Raw genomic sequence first — 19,894 nt, 5'->3', positions numbered from 1 at the left:
TCTGCAAATGTTATGTGGTTAAAATAAATGCAGAGAATTTTAATCCTGGGAATTTGGAAAGTAGGAGATTTAAAATAACAAAACCCTTTCATATGGCACTTAATCCGAAATTAGCTGGGTTTTAAGTTTTACAGCAGTAGCTGATCATTCCTCGGCCACCTCCCGCTCAGCGTGGGAAGGGGGGGCTCCCCAGATTCCCGGAGCAGGGGGCAGTGGGGGCTGCAGGATGGGCTCTCCCGGCCCTGCCGTGCCTCTCCGTGCCAGGGCGGTGCTGGGGTAGTGACGGCACTTTTTTTGTTGACGTGGAATGGATCTCCCACAGCTACTTAAGGTTTTAATTGCCCTGTGATTAAAGTTTTCATTACTAAGCAATTAGCACCTGAAATTTTAAGTGCTGAAGTGTTTAACTGCATCCTGAAGCTGCCAGAGGTGAGGGGTGGTGGATGTGGGTGGGACAGGAGAAGGTTTTGAAGTAGGGACCATGAGCAGCATAAGGTGGCTTCCTTGCTGGGCCCAACCGGGCTGGCACGGTGCTGCCGGCCGCCCCGACCCGCTGGCAGCGCCAAACTCTTGGGAGCACAGGGAGGAGCTCCCGCAGGGGCAAGCGCCCAGGAAGCCTGGGAAGGAGACAGGCTGGAGCCGGTGCTGGTCTGGCGGGGAACACGGCGGCTAGGCGAGCTGGCACCCGGCAGTGCTCCCTGCCCTGAGAACGGGGCCCCGCGCGGCTCCCAATGCATTGGAAATGGCACAAGGGACCCCCCAGCAGCCACATGGCTGACCCAGGTGCCTGCTCAGATGTCGCCCCTCCGAGTGCAGCCCTTTGGACAGAGGACTTGGAGATGCCACTTGATGCCATGATGGCCCCTACTACAATGGTATCCAGCCCAGAAACATGGGGAAATTCCCACTCAGCTTCCCATATCCCCAGCACAGCTGCGCTCCAGGTGAGCAGACAACAGAGGCCTTTTGCAGGGCTTTTTCTTGCATTCATCCAGTTCCACCCTTCAAACACAAGTCCCCATACTTACCTTATGGCAATGCACTCCTGGGACTGGCTGCCTGGTGAGGAATGTACTCCCTTCTGTTTGTTTTTAGACTCTTGCTGGGTAATTTCATTTGATGCCCCTTAGATCTTCTGAGAAAATAGGAATAATTCTTCCCTAATCACCCTTCCTTATGAAATTGCAGCTGAGGTTGCCACATGCAAAGGAGGTGAGGGGCGGTGGCTGGCGCAGCAGGCAGGGTGTGTGGGTGCATCCGTGTGCGGGGCCATGGTCTGACACACACCGTGCGTGTGCCCGTGCGACACGGACCCGCCACTGGCGCACATCAGGGCTGTGTTTGGAAATGGGGAGTGAAAGTCAGGCTTGCTCCAGCAGGATGGAGTCTCTGGGTGAGAAATTTCCTACGGAGAGAGGGCTGGGCTGGGAGGTTTGTCCTCTGAACCTTCTATGGCCGTTGCTGCTTTTCGAGGTTTTCCTTTCATGTCTGCCACTCCCTGTCTGCACAGGAATGCCTCCCAGGGACACCGTGGGCATCGCAGCTTTGCCGTGCAGGCTGGAGGCTATTCTAAGGCAGAGCATCACTAACTCAGCTCAGTGCCGCAAACGAAAAACTCCCCTGCCCATCCCACAACCCCACGTTTCATCTCTCAGCCCATCCCTGTCCACATCTTGCCAACACTGCTCGTTGCAGCCCTGTTCGTCTCCAGCTGTCACCCCAAGGTTCCAGGGAGGGCATCAGGGCTGAGTGTGTGTGCAGGGACATTGTGTGGCTGGGAGCTGTCTGTGTTTACACAGACATGCCTATTCCCCAGCCACGCCATCACCCCGTCCCTCGGGGGCCACAGCAGCGCCATCCTCAGCATCCAGTCCGTGCCCAAGTAGGCGGGTTGGCACTAAACACCCAGCCCCTGCCAGCAAATACCACGCAGTTACCACAGTTATTTGGTATTGTGCAGGCATCGGAGCCCTGCCAGCACTGCTCCCAAGGCTGCCCACCAGCTGCAACACACAAGCAGCGAGCGGGGCTCCCTGACCAGCGAGCTGCCCTGAAATCCTCGTCCCCCAGCCAGGAGCGCGGCGCTGCAGCCACCGGCACCAGGGAGCCTGAGGTCCTGGGCAGAGGCCGGCTGGCAGCACCAGCCCATGGGAGCGAGTAGAGGCTCATTAATTACAGCACGTGGGGAGCTACACGATCGTATGGAGCATCCTCCCCCGGCCCGCGAACCCCCGCTGCCTGCTCCAATTTCTCATCCTATTCTGAAATAAATTCCTTTTGGGCTGAAATTTGCCAGGCATGGCTTGGCTCCAAGGGGAATTCTTGGAGAAAGTTTAAGTAAAATTGGTTCAGCCATTTTTGAGTTATTCAAGTGTGAATAAGCAATTTCCCCATGTGCTCCGTTCAGAAATTTTGTGCTTGGGTAACTCAAACCTCTGGAATTGCAGAATAAACGAGGTTTCTGCATCTCACTAAGCCGGCAGGGAGGGATTTCCCGGGAGTGACTTCACAGGGAGACAGCAAATCTTCACACCCCTGAGCCTGGCCTTTGGTTAAGATTCTCAGCATCTGCATCAGTCCCTATCCCTCTCCTTCCCCACTGATGCTGCATTATATCCCCGTGCACGTGTTAACAATGCCAGCTTCATCACTCACTTCTCTGCTGCTTATCTCCTTGAGTGGCAGCAAGTCCAAACCAACAACTTCTGCTTTGCTCAAACTTTGGCGTTTTCCACAAGTGCAATCCCCTTACTGCTGCTTTGCTCCCCGGCCACTTCCCTTTACCTGGAGAGTGCAATGCCCCACTTGCTGCACCTCCTGTCCCTCACAGAAATTTATCACAGTCATATGTCATATGTCCTGTCTTAAATTAGCACCCTGGCTCTCTTGGGCATGAATTTTCCATCAGGAAACAAGTGCTGGGGCACTGTGGCAGTCCTCAGGGCACAGCATCCTGCCAAGGCTCCCCACAGCTCCCGGACGATGCCAGCATTACTGCAGTAGGAATCAGTCATCTCCAAATTTTCAACTGCCCAGGCAGAGCTCAGGTCTATGCCAGCCTCTCCAGCCAAGACTTGGGAAGCCAAATCCTTCCAGGACATGGAAGGAAAATACCCATCCACAGCCGTGGTGGGACTGTACAGCAGAAGGCAGAGAGGATATGGATATCCTCTGCATCTGTCCTCACAGAAGAGAGGTCAACCATAGCCAGCCCTGATAACCTTCCAAACTCCTGCTCCTGCCAGCAGCCATGGGGAAGGTGGCCAAGAGTGTGATCCTACAGCCTCCCTGCTGCACCAGTGCAGGACCAGGGCTGGGGCTGCACAGCAAGGGAGTTTCTGGTTCAGGTTTCTGGGGCAGGAGCACTGTGGGGAGGTGCCACTTGCAGATGGCAGGTGTCTGCAGGGACAGCCCAGATGGCTCTGCCAGGGTGACGAGGCTGCCCCAGGGTGAAGCAAGCAGCCATGCACCCCACTGCCCCTGGACCTGCTAGAGTTCCAGCCACTCCCAGGGACCAGGGATATCAGCATTACCCAGCATCAGGGACTTGGGGGATTTTGCTAAGCTTTTAAGGTAAAGCCTCCCGAGGTATCTGAGGGACAGATGCTGCGCAGAGGTCCAGGACAGGTCACAGTTCGTGTCCCACACACATCACTGCAGATATGTGTCTGTCCTGAAGGATGTGGAAGTGCCAGCTCCAACCACCAGGACAGTGTGTGTGGATACACCATCCCAAGGGAGCAGAGTCTGTCCCAGACAGGGCCCCAAAACCTTCCCATAGCAAAGTCAGGACTGAGGGGAAAGAACACTGAGCTACCCACAAGCTTGGAAGCTGTGGCTGCATGCACGGCAACCAGGAGCTTCTCCCACGAGGAATGTGATGGGGAAGGCACCTTGTGGGGTAGGTGTAGGGGTCCTGGGAGAGGTCACTTCTCTCTGTATGATTTCAGCTTGGCCAGGATCACAGCATTCATCTCTGTCTGTGTGGTGGGAATCATGGTGTGGTGTGGATAGCATAGGGAGGCTTAGGATACAAAGAGATTGAATGAGTGAGGTAGGATGGGATGTATGGGATGGGCTGGGGGAACACGAGGTGAGATGGGTTGGCAAAGGGTGGGATGCATGAGAGACAGGATGGGACTGTAGAGAATGGGATGGCAATGAGTGGCCAAGTAAACCAGGCTGCCAGTAGTGTGACACGGAGTGGCTCACGGTCCCGTCATCACACACGCTACCAGGCTTACGCACTCACTCGCACCCGGAGGGGCGGGGGACAGGGCAGCGCGGGCCGGGGGTCTGCGAGGCAGGTCGGGAGCGCGGCCCCTTTAAGAGCCCAGTTCCGCGGGCGGCCGCTGGGTGGGGCGCGCTCTCCGCCCTGCGCCTCCCGCGCCAGGGGGCGGGGCCACGGGGGGTGCGCCGGGAAGTGCCCGCCCCCTCCAATTCATCTTTCCGCGGAGGCTCCGCCCCCGATGCAGCACCGCCCAATCGGAGCCGCGCTCGCCGTCGCCAGGGGCGCCGGGTTGCCAGGGGCGGGGTGATTGGCGGACGGGCCCCGCCCCGCTCGGCTCAGCAGCGGCGGCGGCGGCGGCGGCGCCAGAGCGCGAGCGTGGCGCGGCGGCGAGAGGAGCCGCGCGTGGCGCCGAGCTCGGGACTGCCCGGCGGGGCCGCCCGCACCGCCCCCGCCATGGCCGCGGCCCGCCCGGGGGCCCCCCCGCCGCCGCCGCCGCTGCTCCCCCTCCTGCTGCTCCTGCTGCTCCCCGGTGGCCGCCGCGCTCTGGAGGGTGAGTACCGGGCGGGCGTGCCCGTCCGCCGCACCGGGGCCCGGGCGACCGCGCACGGGTGCACGCATCCTCCAGGATGTCCCAGGCCCGTCGTGGCTCAGCGCGACTCGTCGTCGCGCCGCGGATGCCCGGTTGTACCCGCGGAGAGCTCGCCGCCGCAGCCCCGCTCCCAGCGCTCAGCCGCCCTCAGTAGGTTTCAGAGTCAACGCCCCGTGGAACCGAGCCCGGCGCGGCAGAGCCGCGGCATCCGCGGCCGGCGGCTGCTGGCAGGGAGCGGCGCCTCTTTGGATACTCGGTTCACGTTTCGAGGCTTTTCGCCACGACCGAGAGGGCTGGAAAATTAATATTTCTTTCAGTGGAAGCTCACGGCGTGCCAGAACTGGTGGGGCCGCGGAAGGAGTGTCCGTGTGCCGTGTCCGGCTCCATCCCTTCCCCGGCAGGGCTCGCCGCGCCCGCTGCCTTAACCCCCGAGGCTCCAGCGTGGGACCTCCGGGGCGAGTGGCCACGCGTGCCGCATCTACCCCCGATCGGGTCTGCGCTCCGCGGCTCACCCGCCCTCGAGCTCCGATGGAGTTGGGAACAGAACGGAGAGTAATTCTCTTTCCCTTGGAGAGTGAACCCAGGTCCGCGGGGCAGCGCCGTTGCACCCCCAGCTCTGAGCGAGGAAAGAGGCTTTTGGCCCCGCTGGGGTACCGGGGTTTCCCGGGCGGGCAAGGCGGGTCTCACCGGAGAGAAGAAGGAGAAGAGGGCCCGGACGGGTTTTTGTCTCGGCACAAAGTGTGCGGGGCTCCAGCCGGAGTGCCAGGGGCGGCGGCGTTCCGGTGTCCGGTAACCGAACCCGCTGCCGGAGCGGCGGGAGGGGGCTGGGGAGGGCGGGAGGGACGGAAGGGAAGGGAGATCCCCCAGCAGAGCGGAGCTGTGGGTGCCCCCGCCCGGGCAGGGGGCGGCGGGGGCTGCTCGGAGGCGGTGTCGTGCTTCGGGCTCTCGCTGCCGTCGCCCCGCGTTGCGAGGTTCGGGCCGCGGCGCCGGGGGTGGTCGTGGGCAGGAGCCCTCCCCCGCTGCGGTGGCTGGGGGACGTCTTTCCTCTAGCTTTGGGCTTTGTAGAAAGTTTGGGGGGGATGCTTGTTGTCCGCGTACCTTTTCATCCTCCCTCCGTGCGACGTTTTGGGGTTTTTTTTTAAAGGAAAGAAAAAAAAACAAATTTAAACCCCTCGCCCTTTGTACGCTGTAGGATTCAGAGCTGTGGGCCTGCCGGGTCCGGGAGCTCCCGGCTAAGCGGGAACCCCGCAGCAGGAGGGAAAAGGAGAAGCCACCGGCACTCAGCCCTCGCAGGATGGAGGCTCCCGAGCACCCGCCCGGGGATCCCTGCCTTTTGGAGAGCTGCCGGAGGACGAAGTTGTGGGCAGGGAGCCCGGTGGGGCCCCGCGCTTGCGGGTAGCCCCTCGCAACCTGCTTCCCATCAGCGCTTTAGGAATTTGGGAAGGATAGCTGGCGTGGGGGCTGGCAGCACCAGTGTCACCTGGGTATAGTCCTTCCAGTCCTCGGGGAGACAGGGAGCCCCAGCATTTCCCCCACTGCCAGCCCAGGATGGAGCAGTGCGAAGTGTCGGATGGAGAGAAAATAAACAGCCCCTGCTGGGTTTTTTCAGCTTCCCGAATGTGTGGAGGGGTCGGGCTGAACACGCTGTCTGAGAGGTCAGGGCCCAGCTGGGTGCCAGCCCAGTGGGACCATTTCGGGGCCGGCTGGCAGCTGCCCAGCAGTTTTCGGGCTGGCCCCGATTCCCCGTGGGATTCTCTCTTTCTCTCTTTTTTTTTTTTTTCTTTTTTTCGGGTTTTTCTTTCCTCTTTTTTTTTTTTTTTATTCCTTTTTGTTTTCCCTTTGCTGTTGCTGGAGCTGGAGAGAAAGTTGCAGCTGGCCTGGAGAGGCTTCTGCCTTGCCCAGCTTAGGGAAGCCACTGCTCACATCAGGATCAGTGAGCTCCCGCTCTTCTGCTACGTTTGGCATTTCTGTCCACGCTCAGTGCTGCTTCCTGACGGGGACTGGCGCGTTCCAGAGGTTACTGTAAATCTCATGTGCACGTTTGTTTGGATATTTTAGTGCTGATCATAAATCTGGCATGGCCATAAAGCTGTATGCACGTCCTGCAGACAACGGCAGTGAGCAGTCCCCAGACCCGGCCACTTTACCGTCCCCTCCGAGGTGCAACGGGCTGGGCTTGCGGCTGGTGCCGGGCTGGAAGGGCAGGGGGCTTTGGGGGTGGATGGCGCTCCCCGTTCCCGAGGGGATGGCAGGGAGTTGGGTTTCTTTACAAGGCCCCACGGGGGTGGAGGAGAAAAGCCGCGCTCAGCAGCAGCTCAGTGAGGGCTTTGTGCTGCCGAGGAGAAAATGGTTTCTCTCCAGATCCTGTAAGTGCGCTGGGTCTGTTTGAAGTCACAATGTGTTTTTCTTCTCCGGTTCAGCAGTCCCTGGGCCGGCTGCAGAAGGAATGCTCTATCCGGGGGCAACAGCGGATCCTTTCTCCAGTGCAGGGGTTTGAGCCGAGAAGTTTGTCCCAACGGGGCTGTGGGAGCAGAGGCCCTGTGGGGAGTGGATGCAGTGGAACAGCATGGGGAATGTGCTGCGTTCCAGGCCCTTGCCGACCATCCAGGGGTAAAATCCCAGGCTTCAAAACACCCTGGCCCAAGGGAGCATGGACAGCCACAGACTGGATCTGCCTGTCGCCCTGGGGGTGTGGGTAGACTGGGACAGGGACCTGCTCTCCCTAGGAGCCACTCTCCCAGGCTGTTTCTGTCATGAGCGGCCTCTCTGGATTCAGGACTCCATTTAAACTTGGAGTTTCCCACGTGCTTCCCTGTGAACTCCCATGCTGAAGCACTTTAGTTTGCTGCACGTAGTCCTGAGCAGACTTAGGCTCTAGTGATATAGCCAAACCGCGCAATACAGCAAGATTTCTAGGGGGGATTTTCTTAATCTGGGCTCTGCCCAGTGGCACCTCCCAGACCCCAGCTGGGTGTTACACAGATTGACTACACTCCATTCTGTACCAGCAAACCCCTGCTTAATTGACCCTGTGCTGGAACTGCCAGGTATTTTCTTGGCAGAGAGATCTGCTTTCTGTTTAATTACTTTTCACAGAAATGGCGTGTTTCTTGGTGGGGCAACGAGTGAAGTTGGCCCTGCTGTTTTATGGATGCTTGGGGTAGGGCTGTGAAGGAAAGTGGATTGTGGGGCTCCACAATGCTCACTGGATTCATTAAATCTTCCTTTCCTTGGTAAACGCTGCATTCGAGGAAGTCTTCCTGACCATGCTCTGAGGAGGGGAGGAGAAGGGCTTTCCTTTGTGTCAAACAGAGCATGCGGAGAGCTGGCGTGAGGGAAAATTTAGAGTACCAGGGGCCATTTGCAGCCCCACATTTCTCCCTCAGTGTACAGCGAGGTTGTGGCTGCCAGGCCATGCCTGCCCAGACCTTGCAATTGGAAATAGCGGCCTCTGGTTTTTAAGGAATGAACCGAAACTCCTTGTTTTGTTATGATGACTTACTGCAAGAGATATTTGGGGAAACCAGTTTGTTGCATTTTCTTTCCGTGAGCCGTTTGCTGCTGCTGCTGCTGGAGCAGGGGAGCTTGGCGTTTAATTAAAACAGCCCCAGCAATCTGAATCACAGACTTGCATGTTTTTAAAATTGTAGCTGTTCCTGTTGTGCTGAGTCAAACTGGTTTGTCGGGATTAAGCGTCTCCGCCTGGGAGCCGCGCTGGGGGAAGGGTGCTGGGGCGGCCCCGGGGTCGGAATCCCCATTCCCAGCTGGTGCAGACCACAGGGTGGGTGTCAGCCTCCCCCGGAGGAGAACCCTGGGAAAGGGGGACTATACCCAAGGGCTGCGGTGGAGCTGGTGGTTTCCTTTGCCACAAGCTTCTCAGTGGTTGAAACCATAATGAGCTGCTGTTGTTTCTGGGTCCAGCATGTTCCCATGAAACATTTGGGGGATGGTGGAGATGGGGGTGTCCCTCCACAGACAGAAATCTCCTTGCAGAGCCAGGCAGAGCCCCATGCCCCAGGGGATGGGCTGCCATCTTGAAGGCCAGGCAGCCTGTTGTAGTGACACTCCCACCCGACTGGGACGTCCCATTTGAAGTCATGTTTTGTTTTTTTTATTGCATTTTTGTTGTTGTTGTTGTTTTTGCTCCAAACCCAGCCCTGTGCTCTGGCTGGGCGGTGCTGGCAGCGGGGCATGGGCCGTTCCCTCACAGACCTGAGCCCCAAGTGGGAGCCATTTTGTAGGAAGGGCAGGTGGGCATCCTGCCTGTGAAGGGACAGGCTTGGCACTCTGGTGAAGCCTCATTCTCCTGTGCTTGGAGACCATTATCACCCCCCCTCAGCATGGTCGCAGAGGAGTCATGGAACTGAGCTTGGGAGTGGGGCAACATCCCCTTTCCGCAGGGCCACGTCCCTTTCCCACAGTGCCACCACTCTCACAGGGGCTGCATCCCTCCCCCCGGTGCCTGCTTTCCCCTCAGCGCAGCTCAGCCTTCTAGCCTGTGCTCCCTGAGTCAGGAGGTAGCGATCCCAGTGCTATCTTCGCATGGCCACCCCGCTGAAGAGGAACGGGAGCCATCTTGAGAAGAGGCTGGAGCGCAGCAGCAGGGCTGAGCACTGGCCCCATGGCCGCTCTCCATGCACGTGCCAGCATGTGCTGGCTGAGGGTCCCAGGCTGGGACGGGGGAGGATTTTGCTGGGGGGTTCTCTTTATTTTATTTTTGCCCATTGCTAAGCCCTGCTGCGCTGCGGGGCCTGGCGTTTCTCATGCATGTGGCAGGAGCTGTTGACAAACACCTGTTTCTCGGCCCCTTCCCCAGGAATGCCCCGGGGGCCCTGCGGGGGCTGCGGTGCTGCAGGGGTGGGCAGCAGGGATGTCCCCTCCCAGGGGAGCCCTCCCCCAGGATTCTCCTGCCCAGCAGCAGCTGCAGGGGGATTTGAGCCTTGCTGTTCCTCTGTGAGGTGTGGCTGTTGCACAGGGCTGCCAAAATCCATCCCTGTCCCCGGGAAGGGACACCGCTGTCCCCATGTCCCCTGCACCCAGTCCAGCATCTCTTGGGTGCTGAGTGCCTGCCCAGCAAGGGCCAGGGCACAGGGGGACCCCGCAGGGAGGGGGGGCACACACACGCGGCGTGCTATCCAAGGCCTTTTTTTTATTAATGAGAAAAATGTGCAGGGCTTGAACGATCGCCAGGAACAGATTTATTCTAGTTCCCCAGAAATTAAACCGAAATGAAGGAGCGAGTCAGCCCGGCCCGGCACCCCCTCCTGACTCTGTGCTTGTTTTAACTTTGGAAGAATCTGAGTTTGGGGGTGGGGGAGGTGGAGGAGGGACGGGGGGGCAATATTTGGGTTTAAGCAGTTCCAGATGGGCTTGGTGCTCTCAGAGAGCTGAGGAAGCGAGCAGAGAGCAGCGTGGAGATTTGGGTAACTGCCCCAGGCAGTAGAGAGGAGGGATATCTTGGCAGAAACTCCCACTCTGCGCTGTTGGGATGGGATGGAGCTTGGCAGCCAAGCTACCCGTCTGTGGGGCGAGCCTTTGGATGTGCACGGAGTAACCTTTTTTGGGGAAGGGGTGGGTTGTTTTTTTTTTCTTTTAAATATCATTACTCCTCCTCTGGGCACTTTCCAAAAGTACAACCTGGAAAAAAGTGGAGCTGGGGGGGTAGAGGGGCCTTTTGGATCTCAGCCTGACGCAAACAGTTGCCCTGCGGAGGCAAGTCTGCAGTACCCACCGCCTTATCTTCCTTCTCCTGGGGACTTTGGGGCTCTTCATCCACCCGCACCAGCCCAGCTCAGCTTGTTGGCCCCATGGGGACTCTTGCCCCATGAAACCATGGCCACAGGCCAGTAGGGTCACAAGAGAGAGGGGGGCAGGAGTGTCCCCATCATAACATGTCCTGGAAACAAGGGTGGCTTTGCTGATTTGCTGCCTATGTCCTAGTCAATGGCATTCGTGGCTCTTAACAGGTCTGGCGTCTCATGGTCAGATGAGTTATTTCTGTGGCAGCAGAGGACGGTGGCATGGCCATTCCTGCTGGGAACGGCGACCTATAAATCTGTCCTGCCTGCTGGCCATAGAGCTCCTGCCTGCCTGGCACGGCTGGTCACGTTGTCCGTATGGCAGAGAGCTGCAATGGGCAGCCCCTTCCCCTGGGCCAGGCAGGGACATTCCTGTCCCAAGTGGGCAGTCTGGCAGCAGGCAAGGATGAGAGTCTGTCTGTGGGAAATGTCCATTCCCCTTTGCACACAGCCTGGCACAGCAAAAGCATCTTTTCCCCCTGGACAAGCTGAAGCAGCAAGTACCGGGGCACATCCACCACACGGGCAGGGATGGCAGCTCTTCCTTGGCCAAGCTGACCCTGGCGTAGCACACTGGGCTCTGACATCCGAAATCCCCGTGGTATTAATAGAACAGTAATTGCAGTGCAGGGCTGGGCTCGGGCAGCTGGCTCCCGTCCTCTCCCAGTGTCGGTACAGCCTTTCTGCAGGACCAGGACCTGGCAGGCTTTGGGCAGCAGGCTGCACGTGTCCGTGGCGCGCAGCTGGAGGGCAGAAGCTGCTGTCCTCCTAAAGTCCTAGGCTCCAAGTTCTGTGCTGTAGAAGGGAGTGCACAGAGTGTGATGCTGGTGAGTGCTAAAGCCCAGCTTGGCATGGCCCTGCTCATAAAATGGCAGAAATATGCCCTTCCTGCCTTGATCCAGTGCGTGACCAGGCGAGAAGGAGCACCCATCCCTCCCTGCATCCCAGCCGCTGCCACTTGATCTGCCTTTTGCAGAGCTGGCACCTGTCCTCTCTCACATGCTTCAGTCTGTCTCGCAGCCGTCAGGAAACAGCTCCTGGTGAGGAGCACGTGGCCGGAAAACCCTCTTCAGCCAGTTAGCGGATGGTGGGTGAGCGACAGGGCAGGGCTGGATGGAAGGAGCATTCCTGTCCCCCTCCGCAGCTCCCAGTCATCTGGGATCTGGATCTGGCCAATGCAGAAGGTGCAGGACATTGGGATCAGATGAGGAAGGCTGTGAGAGAGATGCAGTAGGCTAGTGGCTCAGAGCCATGGGACCGTCTCCTGGCTTGAGGTTAATACTCCAGTGTAGGTGTGGGATTGGGAAATGAAGGATGCATCCTTGGAGCATCATTGGAATTGGAGTTTTGGGCCCTGCTGTGAGCTTACCATGATGCTGGCAAGGCTGGAACTGGCAGTGGTGAATGATGCCAGGTCTGGCAGTGCTGCCCACCACTGGCTGGGTTCTCTGTGCAGAGACTGCCTGGCTTGGTGTGTGCATGCACCCTGTGTGCGCAGAGGGGCCTTAATCTCAGTTGGGGCCTCTGGGCCCTGCCATAATGCAGAAATAATGAGTCTATTATTAAGTGCCCACAGTACTTCTTCACTCCGGTGGCTCGCCTCCAGCAGCAGGCAGAACCTGCCCCGCTTGAAGTGGATGTGTCATCATTTGCCTCAGCAAATCCGATCCCCTTTGATGATGGGCCAAACGCCCTTGGCATGAAGGGCCACAGCTGTGATACAGGCCCCTTTTTTTTTTTTTCTTTCTTCCCCTCCTCTCTTCCCTTTGTTCCCAGTTCATTGACAAGTTGCTGGCTTGCCTCGGACCTGGGACAAGTGGCCAGGACGTCGGTGGTCATGAGCGGTTGGAGCCCCTGTGGCTCCCTGGAGAGGGATGAGGTGGGGGCCAGCTCCCATGGCAGCCTCACGTCTCCCCCCTTGGCGCTGGGGAGCAGCAGGCACCCTGCTCGTCATAAGGTTCCCAGCGTGGGCGGTGATAGGGAGTGCTCCAGCCCTTCCCTTGGGCTGAACCGCACGGCCTGGCCTGCCCGGCCTGACAGTCAGGGAGAGCAAGGGTGGGACCAGCACAGGCCCCTGGCCTTGCACCAGGCACTGGGGTAGCCGGGTGTGCAGGGGGTCCCTGGAAGAGATGGGATTCATGAGGGAGGATGAGGGCATGTGAGTTGTGCAGCATGCTGGCAGTGCTGTGAGCCCCATCTCTGCAGAAAGAACTAGCAGACAGCGCCTGCCTGAACCTTCCCCAGGCTCCCAAGCCCCATGCCTGCCACCTCCACCTTGGGTAGCCCCTGACCACTGAGGGTGCCTGCTGGTGCTCTGCCTGATGCCTCCCACGCTGGCTGCAGCCTCCCTGCTCTCCTGGCTCTTGACTGCATCAGCAAGAGCCTCTCCTCCCTGCAGTGCAGCTCCAGCACAAGGGACTGCCAAGTGCCAAAACCTCCCAGCACGCCATCTCCTGTGCTCCAAAGCTGCTGTCTGTGGTGTGCTCCATCCACAGAGCACATGGGCTGAGCGGGATGGGAGAGCTTCCTAAATGCAGGCAGCATGTGGAGTTCCCTAGCCTTGAAGCAGGGACATCCCCTGCCTGGGAGGAGGATGGCTACAGGGTTTAGCTGGGGCCAGAAGAGGAAGAATCCTCCTGGAGGAGGAAGGATCTGGGTGAGCTGCACACTTCAAGAAAACGTGTTGCGGGGTCTCCCAGACCTGACGCGCTCACAGGGCGCTCCTGTAGCTCAGCTTTTGTGTACAGAACGCTTGTCAGCGGGAAAAGTGCAACCTCAGGTTCTCTCCCACAGGCAGCTCTTTGTTCCCAGATAAAGGACCTTACACCAAAGGCCCTTTGTGCCGCTGCTCAGAACAGTGCTGGGATTAATTGTACCGATAGGTACTTGAATGGGGAGCACGCAAGGCCACTCACTCCTGGTGTAATTATCTTCAAAACTGAGAAAAAAATTAAAATATGCAGAGATGCCCCTTTTGGTGGCTTTTTGACTAGCAGGCAGTCTCCAAAATTAGAAGTGCATCTCTAAACAAGGTAGCTTTCCTTCCAGAAGAAAAAAGCATGGCAGTGAGAGGAAGAGGCATCTAGCACCACTGTTAGCAGCCACCATAGTGGAAGCCAAGCCATGTCCTGGAGCAAATGGCCATTGATGGTGTCTGCAGGAGCTCAGTGTGGGGCAAGTGGCCACATAAATTTGGTCTGGGCCACTTGCCCCATGCTGAGCTCCTGCAGACATGGTGCCATGGTGTGCATAGCTTATGGAGAGCATGGGCACGTTGCAGAACAGGTTCCTCTGTTTGCAGTGAGGCTGTGTGGGTGTCTTTACTAACTTTTCTCCCTTGCCTTCTTCCAGGATGCTCTGGACTTGCATGAGCTGCCTTCTCATCGGGGAAAAAAGTTGGCATCCTATATTGCCAGTGTATCCTGATAAAAGCCATCAGTCCGTGTATTCAAAGGACAGAGTGTTCAAAGTGGAGCTTATTGGTGGAGACGACTGAGTCTTCCCCAGTGGCTTCATCTTGAAAGAATTTTGATATTTCCCCCCCTTTTCTGGCTCAGCCATCACTGCCGCGCGCGTCTGCCGCTCAACAGCGCGAGACGGGCTCTCTGGGCCTCTTAAGGGGGGAGTTCAAACGTTTTCACTGGCCTCAGACCATGCATGCTGCATTCCTGAGCCTCAGCACCGGGAGAAAGAGGTCCCCGGCTCCAGATGGGTCCTTGCCAGGGCTTCAAACACCTAGTGAACTGCTGGGGACTCTGGAGGTGATGGGAGGGCTGCTGGTAGGGGAATGCTTGTCTTTGAAGCTCAGGGTGTGCTTGGGAGGAGAAATGCAGGGAAGGGAGGAGACAGCCAGAATGATGTTCACAGCCCTGTCCAAGGAGTAAGAATCTTCCCTGTTCTGAGGTCCCACTCTGCCATGGAACTCCTGCTTCTGTGTGGAGTCAACCCTGGCCAGCTGCACTTGCTGAGCATAGCGAGGCTCCTGCTCAATCCCTTGCTTTTGCCCAGCTGAAGGTAAGGAGAGGACAACTCCCAGAGCTGCAGACAGTGATAAAGCAAGCCTTAGGGTGACTTCCCCAAGCTGGCGAAATTGGGAGCCAATTTCCCGTTGACTAATGGGACCAGGCTCTTGCTGTGGTGTGCGGGATTGAAGTGGCTTTGACTCACTGTTCAGCCAGCCCTGACGCTGTTCACGTCCCTCCACAGCACCTGTAAACCTGAACCGCGCTGGGAAATCACCAGTGACACCTCTCAACCCGCCTCTGGCACCATGGGCCAGAGGGAGAGAGTGGCTGCTTGATCCTGAACCACTGAAGCCCAGTGCTTGGGCTCCCCAGCCCAGGACACTTTCACATGCCCTTTCATGGAGGGCCAGTGTGCCCCAGTGGTTTTGGGAGAGAAGACCAGGTTCAGGGCCAGGCCCCTGTGAGAGCTCTGTGGCACATTTAAGGGCTGAGAGCTGTTTCTGCAACTCAGCTCAGCATGTGTGTCACCAGCACCTAGACCACACAGCATAGAAGGCCACAGAACCTTCCACCCACGACCTTCACAATGGAAGGCTGCAAGGGTCTGGGAGGCTCCACTGACCTCACATGGATCACTCCCGTGGCTGCAGGAAACCCCCTCTGCCCTCTGTGCTCAGCCTGTTTCCTTTAGCTGAGTTGCTTGGTGATTTTTTTTTTTTTTTTTTATTATTTCCCCTCCCCACTCTCTCTGTGTGGTTTACGTGGCTCCCACGCCAACAGCCAGCTTGGCTCTGTCAGTTTTTTTTCTCCTCTGCTGGTCAGATGGCAGATGCTGCCAAATTAGGATGCAGGCAGCAAGCCTCCTGTCCAGGCTGAGGTTCTGCCCACGGCCAGCACTCGAGGAGAAGGACGCTGCCGGAGGGGACAACTGCCATGGCAAGGGCTTCCTGCATGGGGCCTGCTGCTGTGCAGGAGTGCTCCCGCATACCCTGGACAGGTTTGGGAAGCAAACACCTACTGTAGTCTGGTCAGTCCAAGCTATGCTGTGGCTTGCCACAGCATCCTTGTGTCGCTCTATTTGCGGGCACACCCTGCCACCCAGATCCCCATCTCCCCAGCCTGACTCACCGCCACAGCCGCTCATCCATCAGCAGCCCCAGCCCTGAGAACACAGGGCATCCCTTCCCCGCTCCTCCTGCAGAAACACCCCCAGCTGGCCATGCTGGCAGCAGGGCCCTGCACTGGCTGGACCTGCACAGAGTATCTGCACCGGGAGTTGGCAGCCCCGCACTGTGAGCGCTGAGCACACGCTTGGCTCTGCTCACCGCCAGCACCGCGTGTCTGGGCCCTCACAGCACCGCTGTGCCCTTATTAGGGCAGCCAGTGCAGGGCCTGTCCCTCACAGAGGTGTGGGCAGCCCCCTTCTGGAACCTGCTCCCCTGTCATCTGGCACTGCCCACCCACCCTGGCAGCCACCCCATGCAGGGGTCTGGAAGCACAGCAGCATCTCCAGTGACTGGTCTTGTGGTTGTGCAGAGCCACGCTTGGGATCCCGCTGGGGTTCAGTAAGTGATGGTGTGGGAAATGGGAAGGGAAAGAGCGACTTGCAGTGTTCCCGGGGCAGGTACTGCCATGGGACCAAGCAGAGGCTGCCTTATAGGTGCACAATGCCCATCCTGTGTCCCACCCCTCCTGCATTACCTGTGTGACAGAGGACTTCTTCCTTCTCTCCCTCTGTTTTTGCCAGATGCCCCTAGTTTGTGTTCTTGAGAAACAACAAATAACCAGTGACCATCTCTGCACTGGTGTCTGTTGTAGATGCTGCCCCTCTGCATCTCTTCTGATGGGGAGCTGGCACCATGGGAGGTTTTCCTCCATGTCAGTGCCATGTCCACTGCTAGTGCCACCAGCCCACAGTGGGACTGTGTGTTTGCTTTAGGCAAACAGCTTGGGCAAGAAGCTGGCGTGCTGGCCCAGCTGGGAACCTGGCGAGCCACGAGGCAGGTCAGAGAGCCCACGTGTCCTCAAATGTGCTTGTTTATCTGTGCCGCAGTGGCACCCACAGCCTGTGCTCCCAGCCTGCCTGTGGGTGCTGGCCTGGGAGCTGCTGGCGGGTCTCCCCAGGGTGGGACGCGGGAAGAAGGTGTTTACCTCCAGTCAGGCTTCATCCGAAACCCTGCGATGCGTGAATGCTTCCTTCCTCCTCCACACTTCCTCCCTGGTTGGGTCAGCCTGGGGTTTTCCTGGGGTGGAAGGAAAGAAGCTGAAACTGCCTCTTGCTGTGGTGCTGAGCCATGGTGCTGGTACAACTCAGCTGCCCTGGCACATCCTTGTGCCCCAGCTGGCGAGAGTGAGCAGTTCCCAGCCCACTGCTGGGACTAGGAGAGCCATGGCTCCCTGCCCTTAGACTTGAGCCTGGGTGGGCTGAGAAGTGGACAGATGGATGTCCTTGGGGAGCTGCATAAGGTTTGGGATGGGGCCATACTTGCAGCTGGGGAGGGAGAGGTCCTCATCAGGGAGGTGTTTTGGTGCTGGTCCTGGGTCCTGCTCAGTGCAGGCAGCAAAGCCCCCCTGCTGATGCGTGTTCCCCTGAGCACACCAGGGTCTCCAGGCATCTGCACCCCTTTTCTTCCAAACCCCACCTAGGCAGAACAAGATCCAGAGGATGCCGGGGTGCCTGTTCCCCTCCAAACAGCCTAAGGGCCATCCCTGGAGCAGGGCTCACAGGGCCAGCAGCTCACAGAGGGGCCATTGGCCCCTGAGCATGTTGATGTGCTCTCATCCTTGTGTTTCACTCCTGGTTTTCATGCGTGGTGCTCTCGCGGAGCCACGCGGCTCTGCCTGGGATTAGCGACAGCTGCCTGCAATTGCAGCTCTTCCCAGACAAGCGTCTCGCTCCCCCAAGGCTGGGGCTGGGGCTGTTTGGGGAATGCTGCCGGGGTGGTTTGTCTTGTAGTCTGCTCCAGGAATGTTGGCCAGACGGTCAAATTCTTCTCCCCTCTTGTAAAATGAGTGATGTGGGGCGTCTCTGGGAGAGCAGCCTGCCAGTCCCTCCTCCTCTGGATAAACCTGCCTGGCCCGCACCACCCTGTCATGGGAACAGGCCCTTTCAACCCCAGCCACAGTAAATACGCGCCCTGCCAAAGCAGAGGGGGAGTGTGCGGACAGGGGCTTCCTCCTTTGGCACCCCCTGCACTGCCTGGGGGGCACGTTTGGCTGTGCTAGTGGCTGGGGATGGCATCCTGTCCCCATCTCCCCCTTGCCACCTGGCCAGCTCTTCGTCTTGCTGCTTGCCTGCTCCAGCACAGCTCTCCAGGGACGCCTCGCTCTTCCTGTTCTCTTGACAGGAGAAGAGAAATCTGGAGTCTGTCTGCGCCGCTCCCCCCTCCTCCCACCATGTCTCACCCCCCAAGTTGCTGTTTTCCACAGAAATGTCAAGCTCAGCTCTCCTCTCCCCCACTCCTCCTGGTTTTTTTCCCCTCTAATCTTGGCCTTCATCTCCAATTACTTCTTTCTCTCCTTCCTTTCTCTCCAGAGACCCTGATGGACACGAAGTGGGTGACCTCTGAGTTGTCATGGACAACTCATCCGGAGACAGGGGTAAGTTTTGAACCAGCCCTGGTCCTAACCTCCAAAGGGCAGAGTTGGCCCTGGCCCCATGGGAATCATGGTTGCTCACCAATGCCTTTGTGAAGCTGGCTGCATCTTCCTCCTTCCCTTCTGTACATATCCTTGCCTCCTGAAACCATCTCCTCTTACTCCATGCCGGTGGAGTGGGAGTGCCATGGTCCCTGGCCTGGGTTGCTCTTAGTCACCTTGATGACCAGGAGGGTTGTGACGGGTGGAGGTGCAGCTGCTGCTCTTCCCTGTTGACTGGTGCCTGTTCCCCCCACCCCTGTGCCATTCACAATGTGTCCATGGCGATGATGTCCCTGGCTGGGGATCTAACCCTTTCCCTCTCAATCACAGTGGGAAGAAGTCAGTGGTTATGATGAGGCCATGAACCCTATCCGCACGTACCAGGTCTGCAACGTACGGGAGGCCAACCAGAACAACTGGCTTCGTACCAAATTCATCCAGCGCCAAGATGTCCAGCGTGTCTATGTGGAGCTGAAGTTCACTGTGCGGGACTGCAACAGCATCCCCAACATCCCTGGCTCCTGCAAAGAGACCTTCAACCTCTTCTATTATGAGTCAGATACGGATTCTGCCTCTGCAAACAGCCCTTTCTGGATGGAGAACCCCTATATCAAAGTGGATACAATTGCCCCAGATGAGAGCTTCTCCAAGCTGGAGTCTGGCCGCGTGAACACCAAGGTGCGCAGCTTTGGCCCTCTCTCCAAGAATGGTTTTTACCTTGCCTTCCAAGACCTGGGAGCCTGCATGTCCCTCATCTCTGTCCGGGCTTTCTACAAGAAATGCTCCAACACCATTGCTGGCTTTGCTGTCTTCCCGGAGACTTTAACGGGGGCTGAGCCCACTTCCCTGGTCATCGCACCAGGCACCTGCATCCCCAATGCGGTGGAGGTGTCTGTGCCCCTAAAGCTGTACTGCAACGGTGATGGCGAGTGGATGGTACCTGTGGGAGCGTGTACGTGTGCTGCTGGATATGAGCCCACCATGAAGGATACCCAGTGCCAAGGTATGTGCATGGCAGAGCGACCATGGCTTTTGCCCCCATGGATACGTTGATGTGAAGGAGGTGGTTTTGTGTTGAGCTCAGTCTGGTTTTGGAGGCTTTTCCCTGATGAGTGAGGAGGGTGATATCTCAGAGGTCTGGTCTACAGTTTGACTCCGAAACCTTAAAACCTTTGTGGTCTGGACTCATGCAGTGTCTGCTGGGACACACTGGTGAGCAACCACCAGTGCTACCCTCTGTAGGATGCATCTCTTTGAACAGAGCTGCAGCTCAAGGCATGGTCGTCAGCAGGGATCCAGCACATTTAAGCCCTTGAGAATTACCAAGTTCTCTCATCACTGCTGCCGTATCCAGCATCTTCCCTCTCTCCCTCCTGCAGTGCTCATGGCTGGGGCGAGGGATTGTTCTTGGCAAGTGTGATTTCACGCTGCTTGTGCGGAGGCACTCGGAAGCCCTGGTGGTGAGCAGGGCTCCACTGTGGGAGAAGCCATGCTGATGCATGTTCCCCCTGCTGATGCATGTTCCCCAGTGCTTGAAGCTTGCAGCAGGGATGGTAGGGACCAGCACAAAGGCAGGGGATCTGAAACTCCTTGTTCTTGCTGGAAGGGAAGGAAACATATCGTGCAAATGGAGATGCTGGGGATGGAGAGCCACCCTAGCAGCAGGATAGCT

General features: G+C 58.0%; 1 protein-coding gene across 2 annotated transcripts in view; it reads left to right on the top strand.

Annotated features, from left to right (window-relative positions):
• Positions 1-4,601: 4,601 nt before the first annotated feature.
• EPHB3 (EPH receptor B3) overlaps positions 4,602-19,894 on the top strand; it is a 29,516-nt gene continuing 14,223 nt past the window's right edge. For both annotated transcript variants that reach the window (XM_058844138.1, XM_058844136.1), the window contains exons 1-3: positions 4,602-4,781; positions 18,119-18,183; positions 18,553-19,225. In XM_058844138.1, the coding sequence (XP_058700121.1) occupies positions 4,685-4,781; positions 18,119-18,183; positions 18,553-19,225 (835 nt within the window). In that variant the 5' untranslated portion in view covers positions 4,602-4,684. The remainder of the gene's footprint in view (positions 4,782-18,118; positions 18,184-18,552; positions 19,226-19,894) is intronic.

This window comes from Poecile atricapillus, chromosome 8, assembly GCF_030490865.1.
Source record: "Poecile atricapillus isolate bPoeAtr1 chromosome 8, bPoeAtr1.hap1, whole genome shotgun sequence".
Classification (NCBI taxonomy): domain Eukaryota; kingdom Metazoa; phylum Chordata; class Aves; order Passeriformes; family Paridae; genus Poecile; species Poecile atricapillus.
This window is presented reverse-complemented; position numbering and strand designations above follow the sequence as displayed.